Genomic DNA, 25,617 nt, shown 5'->3' on the forward strand with positions numbered 1-25,617 from the left:
CATTCAGAGCACCCCCTGGTGGATTTGATACAACACTGCACAGACAGCAAACCATGAAATAAAAATTGCATTTATTTAAAACAAAAAACAGTTACATTTGTTAAAAATTATATGGAATCTCATATGATTTTTTTTATTTTCAAGAGACAAAGAAAATTTCTTAGCATGATAAAAAAAATTGCAATAGCTATTCCTAAATGTGCTTTACACAATCCTATATAGCTACATGCAAATGTGCAGCTAAATTAACCATCTTAACCAGAACAAATTGCCCACCTTGCAGATACCACTGCATCTAAATTAAACATATTTACCTACACTGGCTGTTAAAACCTAAATCTGGACATAACCTACATGGATTTACAGTTAAAAATCAGTTAAAACATATGCAGGGCTCCTGATGCACACAGGCAAACCTTTCCACCATGGTAGTGTGTTTTACAGAAATAAGGCATGCTATGCTGTTAACACAGAGTTTAAGAACATTTCTGCCCGTGTGTGCAAGTTAAGACACTAAAACTTAAGATGTGAACATTCGAGCAAACAGTAAATGGAAAAGGGAAAAATGAAAATCACATGTACACAGAATGAAGAGAACCAGCCCCCTGCCATGAAAAGACTTTACAGTACAACATTAAAACACAATTACAAAAAACTGTACACAGGTGAGATAAAATGGCAGTGATCTGGAGCTTTCCCAGACCTCTAAAAGTGATTTATTAAAATGTTTTAAGGCTTGTGCCTGATTACTGTGAGAAGAACATAGTGCAATATTTAAAATGACTAAAATATGATACATATCTACAAGAACTGATTACAGAGTTCTACTTTACAATCACTGTTCACATTCCTTGGGCATTAAGCTTTCTCAAAGAGTCTGATCTTTACGGTAAGAAGCTCTAGTTTCTATATTTGGCAACACTGATTCAAATACATCAACATTCACATCCATTTAAAACCTTAAAATATACACATTAGTACATTCTGGGATGTTTTACAAAGCCCTGAATATACAGAACAGTGCAACCTGTTGTGGTTTTTTTCTTCTTAAGGCAAGGACTTCAGCTCAAACTCCAAATCTTACATGCACTGTAAGTAGCATCATCTTTCAACAACCACAAAATCACACCAGACCTGATTACAGTAAAAACTGATGGTGGTTAAGATTTCTTACAGCTGCCGTTGCCGCGCTCGCCTCTCTGTCCACATGGCCCGCAGCTCTCTAACAAGCAAGGGAGTGATGAACACAATGCTGCCCGCAGTCTGTAACACGAAGAGAAGAAGCCTTAAGCAACAAGCGCAAACTGTATATAAAAGATGGATGGAATGTCTTGGACTGAAAAGTGTAACCAGGTGTCATGCTTCGTGACGGTCAGCAGGGGGAGTTTATAAGAAATCCAGCTTACATCTCACTTGATTTACGACCTCGGTAAACACCTTTCTGATTAATTCAAAGTTAAAGTCTTATTTAACACATTTTGTCCTTTTAAGGATAAGAATTATCTTACCATGACAATAAAGAAGTAGAACACGCTCATCCAGCCCAGCTTGCTCTCTATCAGAGACACCAAGTACTAGAAGACGAGGGAGAAAATGGTCAAATTATAGGTCAGTCTGATCACTCGTGTGTATACAGTCAATGTCATAGCTGTGTCACAAAAAGGCATCAGTGGAAGCAAACATGCTCTCATGCTGCCAAATTCATTCTGTTTAATTCTCCAATTTGATTTTTTTTTCATCTTTACCTGTCCTGCAGCAGCTCCTATACTTCCAGTTCCATCCACTATACCAGTGACAGTAGCCAAGGCCTCCTTACTGCCCCTCAGAGCATCCTGCCTGCCAAGGTCAGCAGATATGGCCGAACTGATTATGTTGGACGGCCCACCAATGAAGAGTCCGGTAATAGCTAGCAGCACACCGTTTATCACCTGGTCATTAGGTGATCCTGAGAGAGTGGATTTTAAACGCAAAATTAATCGTGTGAATTTTAAACCTTACAGTGTTATTGTGAGTTTGACGCCTTGACTCATGAAATGCAGTTTTTTTTGTTTTATTATTATGAAGAAGAAGATATCAGATCGTGAGCTGTTGTTAGATGACGTGCATGTACTTACGGCTGTATCCCACCAGGGCTCCGATTGCCAGCATCAGACTGACGACCAGCACCGGCGCTCTCTTCCCCATAAAGTCAGAGATCAGACCCTGAAATGTTCCTCCTGATACAAAAAATAGCATGATCAAGGCAAATTAGGAACTGACAAACTGCAAAGTTATTTACCAATGAATACATTACACGTGGGGCTGCATACATTACAGCTCCACTTTAGGACCCTGCCAAAAATAAATAAATATTCACACCACACATTATTTTGTTTAAACCACCATTAAGTACAGCAAGGATCAAAATCAGCCGTGCCGCACACCTGTCGAGGGCGTACTCTGCCTCTCAACTTATGACAGCTGGGATGGCCTCTAGCCCCGCCCCCTACACTGAATTAGACAAATGGGAGAAAATAGATGGATGAAGGATCCAAATCAAGTTATGCTTATCTGATGGTGCCCCCACCTCCAGAGGCTGCATGCCCCACCGTTAGAGAACCACTGCACTACTATAAGTTGTGATAATAACATTCTATTATTAAGCATCATACAAAATGATGAGTGATAAGTGATTTTAAACAGGACCTTTACTGCTCATTACCAGCTCCAATGGTTTTATTCTTGGACTCTATAAGAGCAGCTTTGCTTTGATCCCAGCTCCAAACAATCTCACACTGGTCCCCAGCTCATCAGTTCTCTGAAACAAGCTGTTTTAGTTCCTCTCCTTACATACTTCCTTTAAGCAAACTTTGCCCTGATTGGTTGCCCCTCGCAAACAAAGTGTAAAGAGCGGGAGGGATCTGAGATGACCATATCAGGACTATGGTTGCACAGCCAAAAGTCGGGAAAAACATTTCTGGAAAGAGTGTTCAGAGAAGCCTGAGTGTTTAGTCACAGGGATGACTGACTGTTTCTTTCAAAATAGAAAGTCAAACCTCAGTTTTATAACAGAACTTTTTTCTTTTTCAAGCAGCTGCTTACCGATGATTCCTCCGACATCATACCACACAGACAGGCGGTCGGCCTGGGCTTCCTTCCACTTGTAGTTGTTGCTCAAGTAGAAGGGAAGCCAGAAGAAGAAGGAGTAGTTGACCAGCTTCAGACATGCATAAGCCAGGGAATACTGCAGTGCAAGCGAGACAAAGTCATCACACTATAAAAACATTGTTATATAGTTTTATATAGTTCGTCTTCTTCACACTCACAGGCAACACCCCAGGAAGACAGAAAGCCTTTAAGAAGCCGATGGCCTGTGGAGACTCAGCTGGAGGCTCTACAGGCTGCTCGACAGACTGGCCTCGCCTGCTGTACTTCTCCACCTCCACCTCATCCTCCTCGTCGCTCATCAGAGGCTTGTGGCTGTCTGTGTCTGTCTCAATGGGGCTGAGTCCAGTTTCTGACTCCAAGCTCAGACCTGACACACACACACACACATTAAAGGAGACCATAAGTTTAATCAAAAGTTTAGCTTATTCAAACTGTTTCAACTTGAGGTAGAGACGAGTTCACACCTCTCATGGAAAGAAGTTATAAAAAGTAAAGATACAAAGTTGATGGTATTTCAAAACAAGCTGAAACCTGATCACATAGTATATGCACCAATGTATTAAGAAGAAATGAGGGTTATAAATTTTTAAGCATTATGGAGAATATGAACACATATGCAACATTCTGGGAAGTACTTTGAGTCACCTTAATATATTTAAAGCATGCAAAAACAAAAAAACAAGCAAACACCCTGCAAATTTTTTTACATTTTTAACATCTAACTTGCTTCCTGAAGTCCTTACCAACTTCCTTTGGGGAGGTAAGCAGGCCGAAGAACACGACCACCCCTCCCGCAAACTGCACAACAGAGGTCACCAGGAAGGCGTACTGCACACAGCAACAGTCAGCACATTATTTCAGTGCTTAGTTGTTGGCAATGTTAAGTGGGGCGGGGGGGGGCGGCAACAATAAAACATGTTTGTCTATGTGTGCTTCACCTCATATCCATATTTGAGAACACTGGAAGCAAGGAAAGCACCCAGGATGTTGCCTACAGAGGCGCATGCACTCCACAGGCCAAACACAAAACCACGACTGAAAAAGAGATAAATGGCATTAAGTTTATTTATAGAACAGCTTTAAGTATTTTTTACTCTGTCACTCGCCGTTTTTAATATGAGCAGAATATGCCCTGCTGCAGAGCAAAACTGGGTCTAAATAGGCCTATGTTCTCACTGTGGCACCAGTGAATAGAGGCTATTGATGGCGAGTGTGAGCATCTGTATTTCCATTTGGGCGTGTATGATGAAGGTCGACTTGGCAAATATGAGCCTGACTAATATTTCTGGGTTGGACAGATGCTGTGTCTGTGATCCAAACTCATCTGGCAGCCGTTAAGGCAAAGATAATGACATTCACAGAAATGACACGCACCCCGCCTTCCCGAACCAGTTGCCCATGACGGCCACCACGCAGGGCCAGACGGCCGACTGCAGCAGGCCGTTCAGCACCCACAGGCTGCTGTACAGGTAGATGTTGTAGATGTGGAGCCATTCAGTCAAAGTGCCAAACACAAACTCCTGCAGAAACATGCACAGCTGTCTTGAGTGTTTGGTGTTGTAGTTGTCAGAAACTTTACTTTTTGTGTGGATTTTATACAGATACCAGCAATGATTAATGCAAAAACCACCACCCTAATAATCAATCATATAATTCTGTACTATGTACTAACCACTGCAGCAGAGCCACACAGGCCGAAGCAGAGCACATAGCGGAGGTTCACTCTGTCTCCAATCATACCACTCAGATACAGACCCTGTGTGGACACGAACAAAAAAATGGAGAAAATAAATAAATAAATAAAAGTCTGATCTGATTTTGTTCAAATTACAGGCATAATGTACTTTCTCAGTGAGTTCCAAGAACAAATCTGATACTTAGTGTTACAGAGATGTGCTGGCCTTTGTTTTAATCTTATCATAATCCACACAGGTCACCAGATGGTTCAAATGATTTCCATTCCTGAGTAAATGCAGGCCCAACTTGGCACGGGGTCGATATACAAAATTATCTTCTGCTCACAGTTTTACCAATTTGTGTGGCAGACGCATCCTAATAAACAATGAAAATCATGTACTCACCACTGCATATGAGAAGAGGAAGATGGAGTCCAGAATCCCCAGAAACAGAGTGGCCTGCTTTTCATCCTCAAACAGACGATTATCCTGCCAGGTCTGGGACAGTCAGAGAAAACGTGATTGTGCAGAGTTCATACAGGCTCTTAGACCAAGGACGTGACTGTAAAAGTTTTGCTTTTGTGCATCAGGGATTAAGTTAAACTGCAGAGAAGCTAAGTGTGCACATTGAAAAACAATAACACACAAAAAAAAGTAAAAAAAAACAAAGGCTTTACTTTGGAATTGTGGCCAGCCAAAAATATTTCTGACTTATTTTAATTTCAGCGTTGTATATGTGGGAGACACATTGTTCTGTGCTGTATGCTCATTACCTCGCCAGGCGAGAAGTCAGGTGAGCTGTCATTAAGAATGAAAGGCGTCCACTGAGCTGAGATGCTCACTTTCACATTGCTGAATGTCTTCCTGGACGCATGCAGCAACACGTAGCTGGAAAGACAGAAAGCAGTTTTACTCAGAAAGGAATGACAAAACATATGTGGACAAACATTTACTGAAAGTGCAGCGCAGTTATTTCATTCTTATTTAATATGATGGATCAATTAAAGGTTACATTTATGAGTTTTGAACATGCTTTTTGTTTTGAACACGGATTTTTGAGGGCTCTTGGGTACAACAGCTCTCTACTTGTAAATAAAAAGGTAAAATTCCAAAGTAATGTCATTTCAGCTGTGCAAGAAACACTGAAATTACATACTTAAAAATGAAAATGAAAAAAAACAAACCCCAAACAAAATCCACTTCCAAAACAACTGAATGCTTAAGCCAAATTTATGCTTGTAATAAAGATTTCATGCACAAATGTCCGATGCCATGGCAACAGCAATTGCTCTATATGACTTTTACTTGAACCAAAATAAAGCAAAGCCTATTATATGATACACACTGTCTATTTAAAACGACATTAATTTCTTTGCTAGATTTGTTAAATAAAAGAAAACTAAAACTAAACGTTAGTAGCAAAAATAGGGTTACAGCGAACAACTAATAAACCTCCACAGTGAATAGGGATGTGCATTTCCATGCATATGATTTGATCAAAAATTGTTAAAAAACAAACAAGAAAATGGATACATTTATTTTTTCCTACACTCTAATGTGTTTCAGAGTATGATAATAAAACAAGACAGATAAATCTGAGCTGATTTAATCTCTCATAGATCTTTAACTTGACCTCACAGCTCACATGCATTCATACTGCATTAACTATATGGCTAGATTGGACTTGCTGGGATTAAAACTGCTGCAAAAAATGTGTGTAAATTCCATCATTCCAGATACAGTTTCAAGTTTTCAAGTTTGTGCAGCTCTTGTCAGTTTTCTGTTAGTCTGTGGATATCTCACGTAGCACAATGTTATCTAGACACCGGCACAGGATGACATTTGCATTCCTACTCAAGGCTTACAGGAAGTTCTATAGGGCGGGGTGACTCCAAATTACCTAAAGAAGGTGAGAAGAAAGACAACCAGATGATGATGAGTGTACTGTGACAGAGAGGCACAGCATGATGGAGGCATCACAGGAGCGGCCAAAACAAGAAAGAGGAGGAAGGTGTTGGTGAAGGTCTTCGAGGACAGGGAGGGGGTTCAGCTAGAGTCTTCCACTATACCACATGGGACAAACACATCACTAGACGTGCCTGGAGAAGAAAGAAAGCCAATGTCAAACTAAATAACGTATTTTTCATTCAGCACTGATTATAGGACAGGGCTGCAGACACAGACCACAGGGGAAACTCCTCTGATTACATAAAGAAGGCAGATTTTACAGAAGCCTATGGGAAAACAACCCCTCAGCTCCCCTTATCTATCACCTGTGTAAACACTTTCCTTATGAGCTTATGGCTTCAGCAGACAGTCACAAGTTTTATCTAATAAAACACACTGTTTGTGTTGTAAATTTTTATCCCAACAAAAGTGAAACACAACGATAAAGCAGGGTTTTCTTTAGGCAAGGCCTAACAAGACTGACCAGTATGGTGCTCGGCCCTGGTTTTAAAACCAGGATGGGTAACATCACTCTGTTCAAAGCTTCACACCAATACACCCTGACCTCACTATCCATATGGTGGGTACATCCAGCTATCATATACAGTCTATAGTTCAATGGAGACTGTGGGATAAATATTATTGTGGCTCATTAATTCGTTTCAAGTCTCTGATAATTCCAATATGGCAGCCAGTCAGTACTTCTTGTTAAAGAACTATGTCCCCATAGGTTAAAAGATAAATATGAAGTAATGCACCTCGTCTGAAAGCTGGGATTTGTGTGTTGCCTTAAAAAAAAGAGGGCTCAATGGACCCAGTGTGCGCTAACTGTCTTCATCATTCCATCCTGTTCAGCTGTAACACTGCTTTGCTTCATCTTTATAGCGCTCTACCAGCTCAGAATACATGGACCAAACTGATGGCAAAATTCTGGTGAGCTGCTGATGACCTACTTGCTTAGCATGACTATTTTAATGCTTGGACCAATTTCTTGAAGTCAGTTTGAGATCTGAGTTTTCTAACTCTCGACACATTTGATAAAAGTGGTCGAAAGCAGGTGTGAAAAATAAAAATGAAAGTCACTTCGAGTACTTGACACGGGAAATCCTGAGGGGCTGGTGTTGTGCCAAAAAAGTGATTGCCTGCCAAAAACTGATTTCCGGTATTTGCCAAAAACTGATTGCTCGTATTTCAACTGCTATAAGTAACTTGTTGGGCTATAATATGTGAAACATATGTCAAATGTATCCCTCGTGGATGACATAAAGTCATCTTGAGCCACAAACAACATTCGTGTAACAAGGTAGAAGCCGCAATCAGTTTTTGACAGTGACTTTTATATAACCTTTATTTATGCAGTTACAAAAATCTCATTAACATAAAAAATGTCTTTTGTAAGAGTAAGTTGGCCAAGAGGACAGCAGACATGGCAGCAAATATTACAATAGTTCTGTAAAATTATTTTAAGTGGGGATAAAGGACCGGATTGGTTATAATGTAAGTACAATAACACAGAGTTATAAAGATACTTGAAAAACAGATAATTTTTAAATTCTATATATAACCCCTTTGTAAACCCGAAGCCTACTTACCAACATACGTAAAGATATTACACATAAAAAATACACAGAAACATTGGAAATCAGTTATTGGCAGTATTACACAGTATCTACAATAGTTTGTACACCCTTGTTTAAACTCTAGTTTTAAACTAGATGCAATACAAAAACAAAACTCTGTAACAGTGGCAAATGAGGTGCATGGGAAAGTTTAATCATGGACACCTCTTTTCATTCATTTTGCTGTTATAGAACCTTCATATAGGACAGAAGTGTCTGACAAGCTCCCAGAAGACAAAAAGGATCTAACAAAAAATTGTCTGCAGTGTGGGCTATGCTGTGCACTTAATACAGCACACTGGAGGAATATGACCGAGACGTGCTGTGCTGACAAATTTCGATAGCTCGGAACAGACGGGCTTTTGTTTTGAACTAAGCAATCACAATTTTATGGACTCCGTGGTTAAATAATGATTTACGTCTTCGTGGATCAACGACACATCTTGCCACTGAAGTTATAAACCCTCCACTGTTGTTCTGCCAACCGAATTAACGTTTATTTTGTGAAAAGAAGCTACTGCCACACCTACAGAGCAGTTTCTCTCTACCTCGGCTTTCTTAGTAACAAGCCGCATACTGGTTCGAGCCTTTCGAGTCAATTCCGGGTTCGTTGCGCCTTTAAAATCACCACAAACATCTCCGAAAAAACAGCTGACTGCTACTAACTCTCTGAAAACAAAAACATATGCTGACCTTTCAGCTCTGAGTCCCGTTGGCTAGCTTGCTCTTGATGAAGCGTCAGTTTTGTGTTTACTGTGGGTTGCCCCGTCACTCCAAACGTCAACTTTCGCAGAGCGCCAAGGCGCGCTGCTGCCGCCAGTAGGACAGGAGTGGAATTACAGCTCCCCCCCACCGCCCCAAAAATAACAGCTGGGATTGACTGTTGAAAAAAAAAGTGAGCCAGCTGCTCACATTTCACCTGCTGCCGTGCCACTTGTTCGCGAGAACCCAACTTTCATTGGCTACAAGCAAATGTATTTACAGTTTAAAAACTGCAGCGCCAAAAAAGTCCGTTTACAGCAGGGTTGCAGCACTTGAACTTGGACAGCACTACATTTCTGGTAAGCATTTGGCAATTATGTAGATTTATCTACTCGTATAGTTGATACATATGTATGTAATACTTTTACAAAGCCTTCTAGCTTCTCAAACATCCAAAGCTTCACGTCCATTCACGTGCAAGAGCAACGTGGTACGCGGTTGGGTGTGGTGATAAAAGATGTGAGTAAACTTGAAGTTTAAAAGTTGAAGGATTTAAATCCACGCTTATATGTAGCAAATGTAAATAAACACTCCCATAAATATTTATATCAAACATTTGCATAATGACAGTCAAAAGTACAAACAAATGTAGAATTTTCCCTTTTTACATGTTCTCCTATCAATTTCTGTATGACAGTGAACGTAACGTCATTGGAAATCATTGGAGGGGGGTTGTGCAGCTGCACGAGCAGCTGGAATGAAAAACAATTCCAGTGAATTTCAGATTTGGAGGGAAAAGCCGTAATATGATGATGTCTGTCCCACATTCCACAAATTTCCACACAGCTTGTGGATGTAAAGTATGGGATGAAATAGTTTTAGTTAGCATCAAGAGACATCTATCCATCCATTCATTCGTACACAGCTCGTTTCTGAAGCCAGCTCTAAGTGAATCAACAGTAAAGAAAGAGAGAGAGAGAGAGAGGAAGTCATATCCAGGGTGAGGGGAGAGAGAGGGTGATTAGAGGCGAGGCAGGGAGAGGGGGGCACGTTCAGCACTGTGTCTTCAAGGCTCACTAAGATAAGCAGTCGATGAATTGTTTCAAGGCTTAGAAAATCTATTTGAACCTGGGCATATAAACTGCACACTACAGCTGTTTTGGAAGTTATACCAATGGATACTGTTATAGCAGCATGGGATGCACTGTGCTCCCATTCCACTGATGAACACATGAAAACTGTGCAGCGAAAGGAGGTAAGAAACTGATTTAATGTTTTAATTTGAAAGGAGATAATGTTAGAAATGATCTGATTTCAGCAGAATATGCACTGTGCCCATGAGTTTGTCTTTGCCAGAAGAAACAGATTACTGCAGAATATAATTTCACTGTATCTAAATATACACTCCTACGCTTTGTTTGACACACCTGCTGAACTGCTTGTTAACACAAATATCTCATCAGCCAGTCACATAAGAGCAATTTGGGCCATTTAGGCATGGTCAAAACAGCCTACTGAAGTTTAAACTGAGCATCAGAAGGAGGAAGATAGGTGATTTAAGTAATTTTGAATGTAAAAGGGTTGTTGATACCAGATCAAGTCAGGTCAAGTACTTCCAAAACTGCTGTTCTGCTCATATTTTCCCACACACCAAAGAGAAAGTATGCAGTGAGCAGCAGTTCTCTGGGCAAAAATCCATTTGTTGATGCCAGAGGTCAGAGGAGAATGGCTCGACTGCTTCAATTTAATAAGACAACACTACCACAAATAACCATGTGTTACAGTCAAGGTATGCAGAATACAGAATACAGCAGCAGAAGACCATACCGGGTGCCACTCCTGTTAGCTAAAAACAGGAAACTGAGGTTACAGTTCACACACAGGCTCACCAAAAGTGGACAAAAGATAACTGAAAAATCCTCTACTGTGACAGTGAGCTGGTAGTATCAGAAGACATAAGAGCATGGCTCCATACTGCATTGGATCAACAGTTCAGGCTCGTTCTGGTGGTGTAGTGATTTGGGGGATATTTCTAGCCACACTTTAAACTGAGCATCATTTATACACCACAGCGTACCTGGCCAAAATCTCTGAGGGACGTTTCCAGCACCTTGTCGGTGAAGAATTAAGGCCATGACGGTAAAAAGGGATCCAGCCTGGTACAAGCAACATGTACCTAAAGGGGCCACTGATTGTATGTTTGCTAATAAAGTAAGATTGAAGTGGTGCTTTTTCTAATTCTAACTAGTATTGTGTATCTTGTTGCCAGGATGTATCTTCTAGCAAATGGTGTAGCTCTAAATGGCTTTTTTTATAGCCAGTCAGCTACCCTACAGCCTTAAGGGTGGTATGTAGTCCTTATGCACATCTGTCATATCATTTGGAGTGTATATCAATAAACAAATGATGGCAGGGGCCTCACATATGGGAAATCACCAAGCCCTGTTTTAGAGGACGCTGAACTACAAGAACATTGACCTCGAAGATGTGAAAGTACGAGAATTTGCACAGCAGCTTTGTCACTGCAGGGGTCAAATGTTTGGAAGTGGTGGAAAAACGAGTATACTACAATACACTAAAGGAGAGGAAAGAAAAGGCAGGCCCTAAATGACTGCTGAATGAAGTGTTAGTTAGTGTGATGAACTACTTCGGGGAGTTGCACTTGAGTCTCTGGCTGTCATGGTTTCTTTGATTTTGCCCAGCTGTCCTGTGGCCCGAATGCTGAAGTTTACCAGCTTAATGTTTAATCTACTAAAAATGCAATGTGAAGACTATATAACAGTGTAAAGCCGGATAGCTATTGTCAGTGGGAGCAAAACCACAACAACCGCTAATGTGCAATTCAACGAACAAGCAAAATCAGAGAAGATGCTGACAGAAGTTGCTTCTATGTCTCTCTTTCTCTCTCTCCCAGGTGTGCAGTGATCATGGAGGCCGCTGAGAGAATGAAAACAAAGCAAGATTACATCAACTCATCTATCAACAGGTTTGTATCTGACCAGGTTTACCAGTGAGGCATTAAAATAGGACACGGGCCTTCACAAATTTCTCCCTGAGCCCTGAGAAAATAAGAAACCCTGTTAGGCTGCCCTTTAATCATTACATCCATTAAGGGAAAGTCAGAAAAGGTCTTTCAACTTAAGGCTTCCCATTTCCTCCCGTTTATTTATTAAAACATAACAGTTTGATGAAATGGGCTCCAATCCAAGCATGTGTTTATTTAGCGAGGCCGATGAGAAGATGCTCGGTCATAGGCTTGTCCTCTGGCATTTACTCTCAGGATGGATTTTCCCACTGTCCAGAAAAAGACTGAATGTCCCCTAGCTGGCAGTCACTGTGACCATACTGGGAAGTTCAGGGAACTCTGCTAGCAGTAGGTTATTCTTTAATTGGTATTCCATTTATTTTCAATTTTTCTGATTGAATTTGGGAATGTGGAAAAGTATGCATTAAAAAAAAATCCAAATAAATGTTAACGTGTTATTCCAGGAGACCCGAGCTGGAGATGGTAGACTATGTTCGACAGATTTACCCAAGCCTCCAGTTCGCTTTATATTTTCTTTGTTCTTCCAAGTGGAAAAGTATATTTATTTGACTTTATTGCAGATGCTTCAATTTTGCATCATAGCTGAGGGTTTTTTCCACACACTAGGGGACAAAACCACAACTGTGCTCTGAAAGCCATTCTTTTCTATGGTTTCTATTCCTGCTGGCCGTGGTGACGTGAAATACGTTCACACAAGCCATCTATCCATACATTTGCTTCTGCTTATCCTTTTCAGGGTCCACTGGGGCGCTGGAGCCTAGGCAGGGTACACCCTGGACAGGTCGCCAGTCTGTCGCAGCGCATTCACACAATCATTACAATATATGACATGCATAAACTGTATGTAAACACCCACATGTGGTTGAAAAAAATGACATAAAACTTGCAGAGTGCAGCAGCCAGTGCAAGAGACATTTTGGGTTGTTCGATTTACCCGGAAGTTATCATTGCGTCATGTGATAATGTGCGATTTGCTTTTATATTTCAAGCATTTCTAAAATGATTTCCTATTTTTATTTTTAGGCTAAAGAGGGGCTCTCCAGTGGGGGAAAGTGGTTTCTGTTTCGCTTCAGTAGAAAACAAGGGAGGTGAGCACAGAAGAGAGGGAACACTAAAACACCCCTTTACCCCACTGGAAAACCTCATTAACCAGAAGGAAGAATCATCCATGATGGCCCACAGGAGGTCGAGCTTTGACCCTCAGAGCAATGACAATGCTCTCTTAGTAGGAGTCAAGCTGCCCAGATCAAATGGCTGCAGCATCAGGGACAAGATTTCACTATGGGAGGGCAAGGAACCCACTCATTCATCTCTAACCTCGGATAACGTGGGCCAAAGTAGCGGTGTAAAAAGGACAGACTGGCTGCCAAAAAGCAACAATAAATGTATAGAAGACAAGCAAAGTGCAGAAAGTTGCACAAAAGTAGCCCATAAGGAAAAGCAGGATCTTAGGAAAGAAAGTGTAGGAAAAAATGGAGATTCCAGGCCTTGTTCACCGGTTGAACCCACAAAACAGCAAAGAGGAGCATTCAATATCAGTAAGCCTGGTAGCAACCAAGTAAAGGAAGACTGTAAAAGAGTTGTAGTTCACAAAGAAAAACAAGAACACGAGAAAGAGAATGTAGAAAAACTTGGGGATTCAAGGCCCTGTTCGCCTACATCAACAGATAAACAGCAGGTGGGAACCCTGAAAAAAAGCATTGACAGGAGAGCAGCAGAACAGACGAGTCATGAGAAGAGAGCTGTATTCAGTCTTTTTAAAAAGCTGGAGGCTATGGGGGGGAACCATGGAAAAATGCCCCCAGAGCTTGGAAACTACTTCAGCCCACCGAGCAAGGACAAGCAGCTGGAGGTGAGGAAAAACGAATCTGAAGCTTTAGCTCAAAGAAGCACAGTTGCAAGATCTGGGACCAAAGAAAAGAAGGAGCAGCATGAAAATGTGTACACCGAGCCAGGTGCACCCCCCATCAACCCCGTCCCTAAACCCCAACGAACCTTCCAGCACCCAGCTACTGCCACCCTGGGAAGGAGGCAAGGCAGAGGGCAGAGGAACCTCCCGCCACTACCGTCAGTAGCTTCGAAAACTTCCTTGAAACCTCCCTCTGGCATCTACGGAAGACCCAGAGGTGAGAGAGTCTGGGACAGCTTCAACAGGTATCCATGGATTAGAAAGATTATTTGCTTGGTGAAGTTATGCCAGCTGTATGTAATGTATTAACTCATGCTTTCATCTCATGATGACAGGAGATCCTTTGAGTTCGAAGACCTTGCGGGGTCAAATGGTCTGCTCTTCTCTCGCTCGCTGTCTCAGGAACATCACTATGAAGACATCCTGGGTCAGACACCAACCTGCATTATCCATTGAATACCTTTATGAGCAAATTGTAGTGGAAGTGTAGTTAGATGGGATGCAGTTGATTCCAGAGCTGAGTTTTTTCCTCTTCTACATGCTAATTGTAACATGCAGATACAGTATTCAGCAGAAAACAATCAAGTATGAGTACAATTTTTGTTAAACGTGTAAAAAAAAACAAAACCCCTCCTCAAAACTGCCAGGTAAACTACTTTACCACTTTTACTGCATCAGAAATTAAGTCCAAAGTGTCATGGCAGGACTGCAGCCCTGCTTCACTGTAAAATACTGAATAATGTTAACTTTGTGCACAATTATCAGACATGCTTGAAAACTTGCGTCAAATGCGTTACTTCTGGTTTTTCTGCAGACTCGTCAAATGAGAACCCGTATGAGGATATAGAGTTGGAGAGCCAATGCTCCCAGCAGTCTTTACCTTCCTCTCCTGGTGCTGACACTGCTAAGGTTAAAGTATACCCTGAACTTGAAACAGCAACTACTTGGTTTCAGTAGTTAGAAATAATTATGGTTATTATTATTTATTTATTTTCTGTCCATAGGCCTCCAGACCAGGGTTCTTCAGGCAGAATTCAGGCAGAAGCTTTAAGCTGCTGGACATGCGGAGAACCAACCAGCAGATCCATAGCACTGGAAGCAGTAGAGGTGTTTCATCTCCACCCCAGCTCAGCCCTCCATCTACCCCCACCGGACCTGAACAAGCCTCCTGGCTGCCCGGGGATTCCTATGGCCGCACCTGCCGGAGAATACCGACGGTCTGTGTTTGTGCATGTTTTTTTTTTTTTTGCTGCAGAATCTTATCACATCCATTTTGAACAGTCGGTTTCTTTTATTAACCCTGGCAAATTATTAAGCACATACTATTTAAGACTAATTTGCATGGTTAGTGCTAGTTTTTTACTGGAATGACAACAGCTGGGCACTGATTTAGTGTTTTTAATTGGAGAAAACAAGCACTGCACTGTTTTGCTAGTGATGGATTAGTAGTTGTACCTCGCTTAAGAGCAAAAATAATCCTTTCCTCACTTTTTCAACTTTCCTACTGGAATGTACTGAAGTCGGGGGTGACTTTGCTCCCAGTTCTGATTTCCGAAGCAAATGGAACGTTGCATTAGATTAGGTATCACTGTGTTGGTGTTGTTCCTGGATAATCAAAATAAATGTTGATCCAGCTTCTGCAAGGGACCAATCATGTCATAAGTTTGTGACATGGAAACATCATCACACCACACACCATAACCATAACCCTCAACTCCAATCCTAACTGCCTCCGTTTTTGGATATTTTCCTATACATCAGATACAGCCTCTTTGCACACAGATATCACGCAGTAGTATTTACTGGCACTGAGACATATTTTTATTTATTCCTTTGGACAGGTTGTACTCAGGATCAACAGCATATTTGAAACTCGGTCCAGGAAAAAGCATCTCAGAAGGATCTATCATTATGCTGAGACAAGCTCGGGCAGAGGTGACAGTGTTAAAAGGAATGAAAATTGATTGTAATATTTATTTTACTGTCTAGTAAGTTTGTATTTTTGGGTTTTAATTTACAGTAACAGATGAGAACAGTGACTCTGAGAGTGAAATTGAAGAAAGAGCAAAAGGTAGGGTTTCAATTATTCATTTATCTGTCATTGTTTCTTTATTTTTCACACTGAGGTGTATAATAGTGCTCTGGCTTACATCCTTTCTTCCAGCTCACCGCCAGCGTCTCGTGTCGGTGAAGTCTATACTGAGCCAGCCGAGCCAGGCTCAGGTCCACACCAGAAGACACTCACTCGAACATGAGCTCCATCAGCGCAAACTTTTTGAATATTTCCTGGTTGTGTCGCTGCAGAAATCAAAGGCTGGAGCGCACTATCTACCAGAGGTCACACAGCAGTTCCCTCCTAAGGTCCTTGAATCATGTCTCATTTTTGTAGTAGTTTAATTTAAGACCAAATACATTAAAAAAGAAGAAATGCAAGAAGTGGTAACTGATCTTAAATCTCTCACCTCATTTTAACTGCAGCTGGAGCGAACCTTCAAGTTCATGAGGGAGACGGAGGATCAACTGAGGATCATTCCTCAGTTCTGCTTTCCTGATGCTAAAGACTGGGAGCCGGTGGAGAGATACCCAAGGTGAGGAGTGTGAAATGAACAGGGCGACACACTTATCTCAATATAATAAACACTGAAAATTCAACTCTTTATACCACGGGAAACACTATCAATTTCATTAATAGTGTTGACTTTTACAGTATATGTGTATTTTCTCTTTGAAAAGTAAAAATACACTAATTATATTTATGTCATGGCTCTTCCCTCGCAGTGAGATGTTCTCATTTGTTTTGACTGGAGTGGATGGGAGCCGAAGGTTTGGATACTGCCGGCGTTTACTGGTAAATAGAAATCGTGTGCCGTCACCGAACAGGAAGTAGCTAAATACCACAATGACGGCTGAGTAAATAAGCATACCAGAATAGTGTGCCTGCGCCTGTGGGAAAACAGCCCATCTCAGACTCTGGGCGGAAATGTGTGAGACTGGGAACTGTGTATGTGCGGGTGCGCATGTGTTTCTGCTTATGCATTTCTGTAGGAGGAGTGTGTGTATTGCAATACTGTTGATTTATATACTAGTCTGTCCTCATGTCTAGGAGTACACTAGTGAGTATTATGTGTCATATTTTCATCTTTTTCTCACAGCCTAGTGGAAAAGGCAAACGTCTGCCAGAGGTCTATTGTATTGTCAGCCATCTTGGCTGCTTCAACTTGTTCTCCAAGGTAAATCACTCCTCCGCAGATAGCATCCTTTATTACCCTATATTGTCATTGTCCATGTCCATGTACAACAAAATTATGGGCACTCCACACCAACTGTGTAGGAATAATGTATAGATAGTAAGACACCGGGAATAAATAACAAACAGGACAAATATATACAGTCAAAAGGGATATATACAAAAAAAGAGAAAGGGACACATTGGAGACAAAGTGCTTGGAAATAGTGGAAGAGTCTGTATGCGAGTGGCCTGAGTGATGAGGGTTACTCAGACCATGGCGCAGATTAATATTGTGAGTGGGCAGGGGTGGGGTGTGGGGGGATAGTGCTTGTTAACAGTCTGAATGGCCCAGGGAAAGAAGCTGTTTGTGAGTCTGGAGGTGTGCGACCTGAATGACCCGAGGCACTGACCAGGTTGCAGCAGGTCAAACAGGTGGTGGGCGGGGTGCAAGGGATTACCTATGATGGCTCTGGTTTTGCTGGGAGAGGAGGATCTGGCGATGGCCTCCAGGGGTGACAGAGGGCAGCCACTGATTTTTTTTTTTTTTTTGGGTGGTGTTAATTATCCTCTGTGCAGCCTTCCTATTCTCAGTAGTGACCCCTTCATACCAAACACCCAGGCAGTAGGAGAGCACCCTCTCCACCGAGGAGCGTTAGAAGGCCAGCAGCAGCTTCTGGTCCCAGTTATTCTTCCTCAGGACACGGAGGAAGTGCAGCCGCTGCGGGGCTTTCTTTAAGGGGCGTTGGTGTTGTGGGTCCAGGTGAGATCGGTGGAGATGTGGGTGCCTGGAAATGAAGGTGGAGACAGATTCCACATGTTCTCCACTTAAGATGAGAGGGTGGTGGACCTGCCTGTGCCTCCTGAAGTCCATCATGAGTTCTTTTGTTTTAAGGATGTTCAGCTTTGGGTAATTTTCTGAGCACCAGCGGGACAAGTTCTCTACCTACGCCCTATACACTGTCTCATCTCCATCAAATATGAGCCCAACCACAGTGGTCTCATCAGCATACTTGACAATAACAATGGTTAGATGGGTTGGTGTAGAGTAGGGGGCTGAGAGGGCAGCCTTGCGGGGATCTGATACTGAGTGACACCAATAAACAACCTTTATTTGTCACATACACAATGTAGTGAAATGCTTGTGTCTGAGCTGCAGCATTCCAGGGCTTGTTTTTTGGGGGGGGGTTTTTAGCATGGCGGGTCTAGCCAGGACCCTTACTGGATAGCGGGTGGGAATCGAACTTGTGACTCCTGCTCCAAAGGTGTGTAGTCTTACTATCCAGAACCATGTCTGATCAGTTTGATCAGAGCCTGTACGTCACTCATCATCCAAGGTTTTTTAGTTAGGAAAAACCCAGATGGTTTTGGTCACTGTCACATTCTCTACGCAGCACTTACTGTAGAAAGGGACAGACTGAGTAAAGGTCTCCATGTCCTGCTGTTCAAAGATGGACCAGTCTGTCAAAACAGTCCTGTGGCTGGAGGATCATCTGGCCACATTTAATGACCTGGGTGCTTCAAGGGGTTTGTTTCCTGAGCAGGGTGTAAGCAGGGATGAGGAGCAGAGAGTGGTGGTTAGATTAAGGAAACTTAATATGTTGGTGGAATTTGGGGAGTACAGATTACAAATGAAATTAAGCTTGTTTTATATGCACGCATTCTAGGTGCTGGATGAGGTGGAGAGGCGCAGGGCTCTGTCTCCTGCCTTGGTCCAGCCTTTCATGAGAGCCATCATGGAGGCCCAGTTTCCAGCTCCTAGGAAAACCATCACCATCAAAACTTTTCTTCCTGGTTCAGGCACTGAGGTGAGCGACAGTGGAACCCCCCCACCCCCCAAAAAAGTAACAAACTGTAAGAAAAAGTCAGATAAAATAGTTAAAAATGTCTTTTTATTTGGAATCCTAAGCATAAATCAAATAATCTGCTAAGAACATTGGCATTTTTTTTGACCAGATTTTGAAATTTAAATCTCACTATACAAAATTCATCCAGTTTTGTTTCTTTCATCTAAAAAAACACTGCAAAAAAATGAAACCTTTATTGACACCCAGTAATTTGGAACTTTTACTACATTTTTTTCCTACACATGTAAAGATTTGACAAAATATTTGCTGGCTAAATGTTTTTGCATTTTTGCCTAGCAGTTGTGGATGAACAGCTTATACAGTTCGCTAACCATAACTAGAGCTGAAAGTAGTTCAGATCCAGATTAAAATGACTTGAAATGAACATATTTAGAACCGAATGATGGAATGGATTTGTCAGTCCATCAGACACAACTTTGGTGTTACATTGAGTAAGCTGACAGGATCAAATCTTTTAGGTGATGGAGCTCTGTCGACCCTCTGACTCACGCCTGGAGCATGTGGATTTTGAATGTCTGTTCTCCTGCTTGAGTCTGCGCCTGCTTCTCAGGGTTTTTGGCTCTCTGCTGCTAGAGAGGCGAGTCATCTTCACAGCAGACAAGCTCAGGTTTGTCCCTTCATTTATGCCATATTGTCTGTACACCAAAATCCATATCTTCCAGCTATATATGAAGCTGTACTGTTTATGCAGTTATGAAAATGGCAAATATTAGTTGAAAGCAGCAGGGGTGTTTTACGATAAAGTTACAGGATATGTGGGTGGTCTAGACTCACAATTTTAAATAAATTTAAGGCAGTCCCAGTTTTATTTAGGGAACATACCAGAGAGCTAAGGCCAGCTGAGTTGTTGACGTGTTGGGACTGGTTTGTTTGCTCTGCTGAAAGCCACTGGGAGTCAGAAAGATCAGCCACAGTAGTAGAAGACAGGAATGCAAAGTGCAGTGATGTAAATGAAAGAAGTCTGTAGGCTTGGTTTTCTCTCAGGGCAATGGTATTACATTAGAGAATGGCTAGTCTCTATTTAGACTGTGGTGCCCTCATGCGGTGAGAATAACTGATAATTCTCTCCTTTGTCTCATATAGACTAAAAGGGAAAGTCAGTTTTGTTTTGTTTTTTAAATTAAAATTCATTAAAAGCTCAATTTAATAATGTTCCACTGTTGTGTTCTCTGCTCCCTCCTTTAGTACTCTTTCCCAATGCTGTCATGCAGTCGTGGCATTGCTTTACCCCTTTGTGTGGCAGCACACTTACATCCCAGTGCTGCCCTCAGCTATGCTCGACATCGTCTGCACACCAACCCCTTTCATCGTGGGCCTGCTGTCCAGCTCCCTGCCCCAACTCACTGAGCTGCCCCTGGAGGAGGTCAGAGGAGTAATACAAGTGTCACTGCAATCATATAGGAATACATTACTTATGAGCTGCTGTGCAGAGAAATAACCTTTTTTCTGTGTACAGGTTCTGGTTGTGGATCTTGGGAATAGTCGATTTCTCAGACAGGTCAGATATTTTTAAAGGCATGTGTGTGTGTTTATGGTTTGTCACACTCTGTATCTGTGTAGATGAAATTGTTTCAGCCTCACCCAGACTTTCTCAAAAAAAAAAAAGTGTTGTAGCCAAAGAAAAATTAAAAAAAAGCCTTAAATGTGTATTGTTTTTCAAATGGTCAGTGCGTATGTGACTTCTTATAGAAGCCTGCTTCCAGCACTGGAAAAAAAAGGTGCTTTCTGTCACCCAGAAGTTAAAACTTCTAGTTATATTCACAGAAGTCTGAGTTAGTAAGTTGAGATTTTAAGATAATAACCTGAAACTTTGACTTCTGGGCGACAAAAAAATGTTTGTTTTTTCAGTGACAGAAAGTTTCCATAACTGTTCTTAGCTAGTCATAGAGCAAAGAAATCAAAGGTAGTTATACCATAACGTAAGTGCTTTTGCAGCAAGAGAAAGTTTACAGCACTTTTTGTATTGACTTCACTTTTTTGAGATCTAGAGGCTATATTTATCTTTCATAACGTTTCTAATGTTACATCTACCTATCTATGGTTTATGAATACATTTTCTTTCCTGTTATCTCACATTTAGTTGGACGATGAAGACTCCATCCTGCCACCTAAGCTTCAGACGGCTCTGGAGAACGTTCTGGAGAGGCGAAGAGAGCTTGCTAATGAGCGAGGAGGAGATACAAGCAGCGGTGAGTCAAACTGAGGACTTTTTTCTATGACTCTACAGTGTCATAGAGGCTTCTTTGGTGGCTTTGAGGCTTCTTTATGGTTAAACCTAGAACACAAACATGGTTGTGGTGACAACGCTTATGTGCTTTAATGTGGATCTGCTGTATATTTACCATGTTTACCACCAGGTTTTAGTTGGTGCCAGAGAAAAAGTCAGTAGTCACTGTAGTTCAAAGACTTGATCCCCTAATAATTTGGAATGTCATGAAATAATTCATACTGGGGTAAAGGGATAGAAAGACTAACTAGAAGATAAAAATTTCTGTAAACATCTTTTTGAACATTATGTAAATGGTTGATCAGCAAGTCGACTTTGTTATGTTTTATATTACCACGTCTAACATCCCGTCTCCAGACTCAGGCCATCTTAGCACCATTGTGTCCGAGGCCTTTGTTCGATTCTTTGTGGAGCTGGTAGGCCACTATCCTCTCTTCATCACCGGCGAAAGGGAGGACGGCTACTCCTCTTCATCCTCCTCCCCTGCCTCGTCCTTCTTTCAGCGAGAGGGTTTTCGCAAAGCCATCCCATCCAAAACCGTGCGCCGCTTCTTGGAGATCTTCATGGAGACGCAGATGTTTGGCTGGTTCATCCAGGAGAGGGAGCTTCATAGGCAGGCTCTCAGAGGTACAGAGGCACAGCAGAAAGAACAGGAATTTTGTCTCAAAGTGTGTTTTTTTTTCCCAGAGGTTTCTTCCTGTTGAAAGGGAGTTTTTCCTTCCCACTGTTGCCAAGTGTATGCTCATAGGGGCTCATCTGATTGTTGGGGTTTTCTCTGTAATACCTCATAGTAAAGCCTTGAGAGCACTTTGAGTTGTTTTATCCCCCATTTTCAAAGGCTCAAAAGTAATTGGTCAAAGTAATATCATTTTAAATCAAAAGATTTTTTATACTTGGGTCAGAATCCTTTTGCAGCCAACGACTGCCTGAGGTCTAGAACTCCTCATCTGGGGCCTTTCTGTGTGGAGTTTGCACTTTCTCCAGTTCTCTCCAAGTACTACATCATCTTCCAGTCCAAAGACATCATAATTAGAATAACTGGTGACTCTAGATTGGCCATAAGTGACTGGTGACTTTTACAGACAGGATGGATAAATTTAATGGGTATGGGTGATGGGTTCTTCTAGCTCTTCATGATTGTTTTTGTTTTGCTTCTTTTAATCTCACCAGGACTGTTTGAAGTGAGAGTGCAGGAGTATCTGGATTCTATCCATGATAATGAACATAGGAGGGTTAACAGGTTTCTCAAAGGCTTGGGTAAGGAAACAACTGCTTTATATACACTGCTCAAAAAAAATTAAAGGAACTCTTCTTAAGGAGTGTGTAACATCAAGTCAGTGAAACCTTTGGGATATTGATTTGGTCAGTTAAGTAGCAGAGGGGGTTGTTAAACAGTTTCAGTTGCTTTGGTGAAATTAACAACAGGGCGACTTTTTTTCACTAGTTTTGTATTTGGCTAGGGTCAGTGTCACTAATGAGGTGATACCTGGACCCTACAGAGGTTGCACAGATAGTCCAACTACTCCAGGATGGCACATCAATACGTGCCATTGCCAGGTTTGTTGTGTCTCCCTGCACAGTCTCAAGAGCATGGAGGAGAATATAGCAGACAGGCTTTACTCTAGAATGGCTCTTAATCTATCAGTAGGACTGACATATAGGCAATGACACTCTGACTGCCATTAGGTATTGGGATGAAATCCTTACACCCGTTGTCAGACATTACATTGGTGCAGTGAGTCCAGCCTAATGTGGTCAGAGTATGCAGATATGATACCATGATACCATTGGCAGATTCCCACATCTAGGAGCTCTGTGGTGCCATGGTCCAGACCTAGGAGGAGATCCTCCAGGACACCATCTAGAGCATGCCCCAACACTGTCAGGCATGCATACAAGCACATAGGCACCATATAAGCTACTGACTACTATTTTGAGTTGATTAATGAAATTTTAGTAAAATGGACAAACCTGCTGCATCATTTTTTCCAATTTGATTTTTGAAATCTCTTTGAATGCAGCCCTCTGTAGGTTGATACTTTTTATTTTGATCAAAGATATGGCATGCATTTATTCCACATTACCTTTCAAATTGTTCCTTTAATTTTTTTGAGGAAAATATTGTTTTGGGCTCATTCTCACTTTTGGTCACTTTGTGTGTGTGTCTTTTTTTTGTTCCAGGAAACAAAATGAAATTTCTTTCAAAGAAATAATACAACAAATAAAGCACTGAAACCAGGAAAGTCTTGAAGAACTACTAATGTAACAAAGAAAAACACAACCAAATTTTGTTCATCCTGATTTATGTCACTGAACGAGGGATTTTGCAAACAAATTAATCCTGCCAAGGGAAAAATGCTGCTGCATGTCACACAGATGAAAAACCTTGTTGATCCTTTTTATAACAGGATTCTTCAGACATCATCAGTTTATGCATGTCTGGTTTTGTGTTTGGTGTGTTGCTGTGAGCTACATATGGCTGAGGAATTAACCTGGATTAATGGGAAATAAATAGACTGATTAGTAGTAACAGTGGTAGTCTGGATTTGAATATAAGTTAAAGTGAAAGAAGCGTTCGCAGTAATCTTTTAAATCCACCAGGGGGCAGTAGTATATTTTTGCTGTTCAGACATATTTTGACAGTGACTGACCACAAAGTTACACCAAATAGCATTTCAGTTTTCTTTTATTCATAACATGACAACATCACATGCACTTTGAATAAATATCCTCTGGCTATGCTGTGGTGATTTCTTGTCTCGATGCTGTCATATTTTTTTCGTTGCCATCAAAGCAAATGGCAATATGTCATGCAACCGTTGCATTACATGTTTAGATTCTCAGTGCCATTTTTGTAAATGTCTTTTCTCTCTCTTCCTCCTCCAGTTTGCACATTTTCAAATGATGAGCTTACTTTATGGTAAATACAAGATGTATCCAATGGCACGGTGCAAATTTTACAATTTCCGTTTGTTACACGCTGGGAACAAGAGAATCAAAGCCGAGGGAATTGCACTCACTCATCATTTGTGTGCCAGTTTTATAACATGAGTAATCCACATGCCACCAGTTCCCTAACTACTGGCTGATGTGTTTGTATGTTTGAAGGTATTTGGTTCTTTCCTTTTCTTTCTTTCTTTTCTTTTTCTTCTTTTACTACAAAGAGCCTTGGTTCAGGGTTGGTGGCAGCTTTACTATTTTAGTCTCTGAGTCATGGAAACAAAGCAGATCCTCAGCCCACAAAGAGGAAACATCTTTGTCAGCAGGAAAACATAACACAGGTGCAGAGCAGAGCATAGTAGCGTATTGTCTTAGGGATGGTATGTTCAGTCCTTGCCTGTTGGCACGCCTGAGAGCCCCTAACCTGTTACCTTGTAAATGGCAAGTTCACACACAGGCTCGCTGACACACTTGCTGATTCTAAACACAGATGGCCAAAGTGCAAAATCTATATTAAACAGACACACCAGACTTTAAAACCCACACGGTTCACATTTACTTCAGTACTTGCCAATCAGCCTTTGGGGCTGAAGTGTAGAGTACAAAAGTGCCAAAAACTGCAATTCCTCATAGGTTAACTCTGAGAAACTACAGTGACATCACCTGTTGTTTGGTGAAATCCCATTGTGAAGGCTTGAGATAAACATTTTTGACATAATCTTAGGGTTTTGAAACTGGGTGTAGATAAGGAGCAGACATGAATGCGAAACCATATAATCATTGGCTGATGACCTGGCAAACACAAATTAGTAGCCTATCCTATATAATGCTCCCATCTAACCCTTAGAATGACCATAATTTACTAAATGGACGGTCGGTCCTGAAATGAGCAACTGGCACCATCAGCTCAGCTGGAAGGAGGTTAATGAGATTCTGTTAGAGGGCAATAGAGGCCAAAACTGTTTTTGGCCTCTATTGCCCATTTTAGAACCCAGCCAAAATTTCAGTGATTTAGCTTTTTGAAATTTCAAAGATTAAAAAGAAACGGAAGAAACACCTTAAAGCAAGCTATGAGTTTTGTTATTGCAAAGTTTGCTGCACCAGAGGGCGCCCTGCAGTCCTGCTTTCCTGTTGACATGAAAATATTTTAGAAAAATACAAAGTCACATTTAATCAACAACATTATATAAGATCCAGTTCAAAGTCAATACAAATACACAATTTGAACATGGAGATGAGAGACGATGAAGGGATAGTTAAGCGCTTCTGACAGGGCTGTGGGGGCAATAAAAACACGTGTTCCCTGAATA

At 41.4% G+C, this 25,617-nt stretch overlaps 2 protein-coding genes across 5 annotated transcripts; one reads left to right on the plus strand and one right to left on the minus strand.

Moving 5' to 3' along the window:
- Positions 1–54: 54 nt before the first annotated feature.
- On the minus strand, positions 55–9,205 carry slc37a3 (solute carrier family 37 member 3). Its single transcript, XM_004560812.3, has 14 exons — positions 9,083–9,205; positions 6,724–6,922; positions 5,597–5,711; positions 5,229–5,321; positions 4,820–4,903; positions 4,522–4,667; positions 4,086–4,182; positions 3,891–3,975; positions 3,306–3,514; positions 3,082–3,223; positions 2,115–2,216; positions 1,746–1,945; positions 1,509–1,574; positions 55–1,263 (listed from the first exon to the last, which is right to left on the minus strand). Exons 2-14 carry the CDS (start codon positions 6,798–6,800, stop codon positions 1,171–1,173), a joined length of 1,509 nt encoding a protein of 502 aa, XP_004560869.1. The 5' UTR covers positions 6,801–6,922; positions 9,083–9,205; the 3' UTR covers positions 55–1,170.
- Positions 9,206–9,317: 112 nt separating this feature from the next.
- LOC101466557 (DENN domain-containing protein 2A) lies at positions 9,318–24,106 on the plus strand. Of its 4 annotated transcripts, none has more exons than XM_004560811.4 (21): positions 9,318–9,450; positions 9,524–9,610; positions 12,006–12,077; positions 13,161–14,291; positions 14,382–14,473; positions 14,861–14,955; positions 15,051–15,263; positions 15,888–15,981; positions 16,067–16,117; positions 16,211–16,407; positions 16,525–16,634; positions 16,825–16,894; positions 17,199–17,276; positions 18,940–19,080; positions 19,599–19,747; positions 20,326–20,503; positions 20,597–20,638; positions 21,221–21,329; positions 21,725–21,994; positions 22,538–22,624; positions 23,549–24,106. In XM_004560811.4, coding segments are annotated over exons 2-21 (3,213 nt in total). In that variant the 5' UTR covers positions 9,318–9,450; positions 9,524–9,608; the 3' UTR covers positions 23,581–24,106. The 4 variants fall into 4 exon arrangements, with proteins under 4 accessions (XP_004560868.3, XP_076732152.1, XP_012777196.3 ...); XM_076876037.1 differs by having other exon boundaries at positions 16,073–16,117; XM_012921742.4 differs by lacking the exon at positions 9,524–9,610 and having other exon boundaries at positions 9,325–9,450.
- Positions 24,107–25,617: the final 1,511 nt, after the last annotated feature.

This window comes from Maylandia zebra, linkage group LG17 (assembly GCF_041146795.1).
Source record: "Maylandia zebra isolate NMK-2024a linkage group LG17, Mzebra_GT3a, whole genome shotgun sequence".
Classification (NCBI taxonomy): Eukaryota; Metazoa; Chordata; class Actinopteri; order Cichliformes; family Cichlidae; genus Maylandia; species Maylandia zebra.

Coding starts and splice junctions, on each gene's coding strand:
- slc37a3 (XM_004560812.3), bottom strand. CDS start 6,800: ATGCCTCCATCATGCTGTGCCTCTCTGTCACAGTACACTCATCATCAT. Junction 4,668..4,819: donor TGTGTGGCTCTGCTGCAGTG/GTTAGTACATAG, acceptor ATGTTTCTGCAG/GAGTTTGTGTTTGGCACTTT. Junction 1,264..1,508: donor TCTACTTCTTTATTGTCATG/GTAAGATAATTC, acceptor TTCGTGTTACAG/ACTGCGGGCAGCATTGTGTT.
- LOC101466557 (XM_004560811.4), top strand. Junction 16,408..16,524: donor CACAGCAGTTCCCTCCTAAG/GTCCTTGAATCA, acceptor TTTTAACTGCAG/CTGGAGCGAACCTTCAAGTT. Junction 20,639..21,220: donor ATAGTCGATTTCTCAGACAG/GTCAGATATTTT, acceptor TCTCACATTTAG/TTGGACGATGAAGACTCCAT.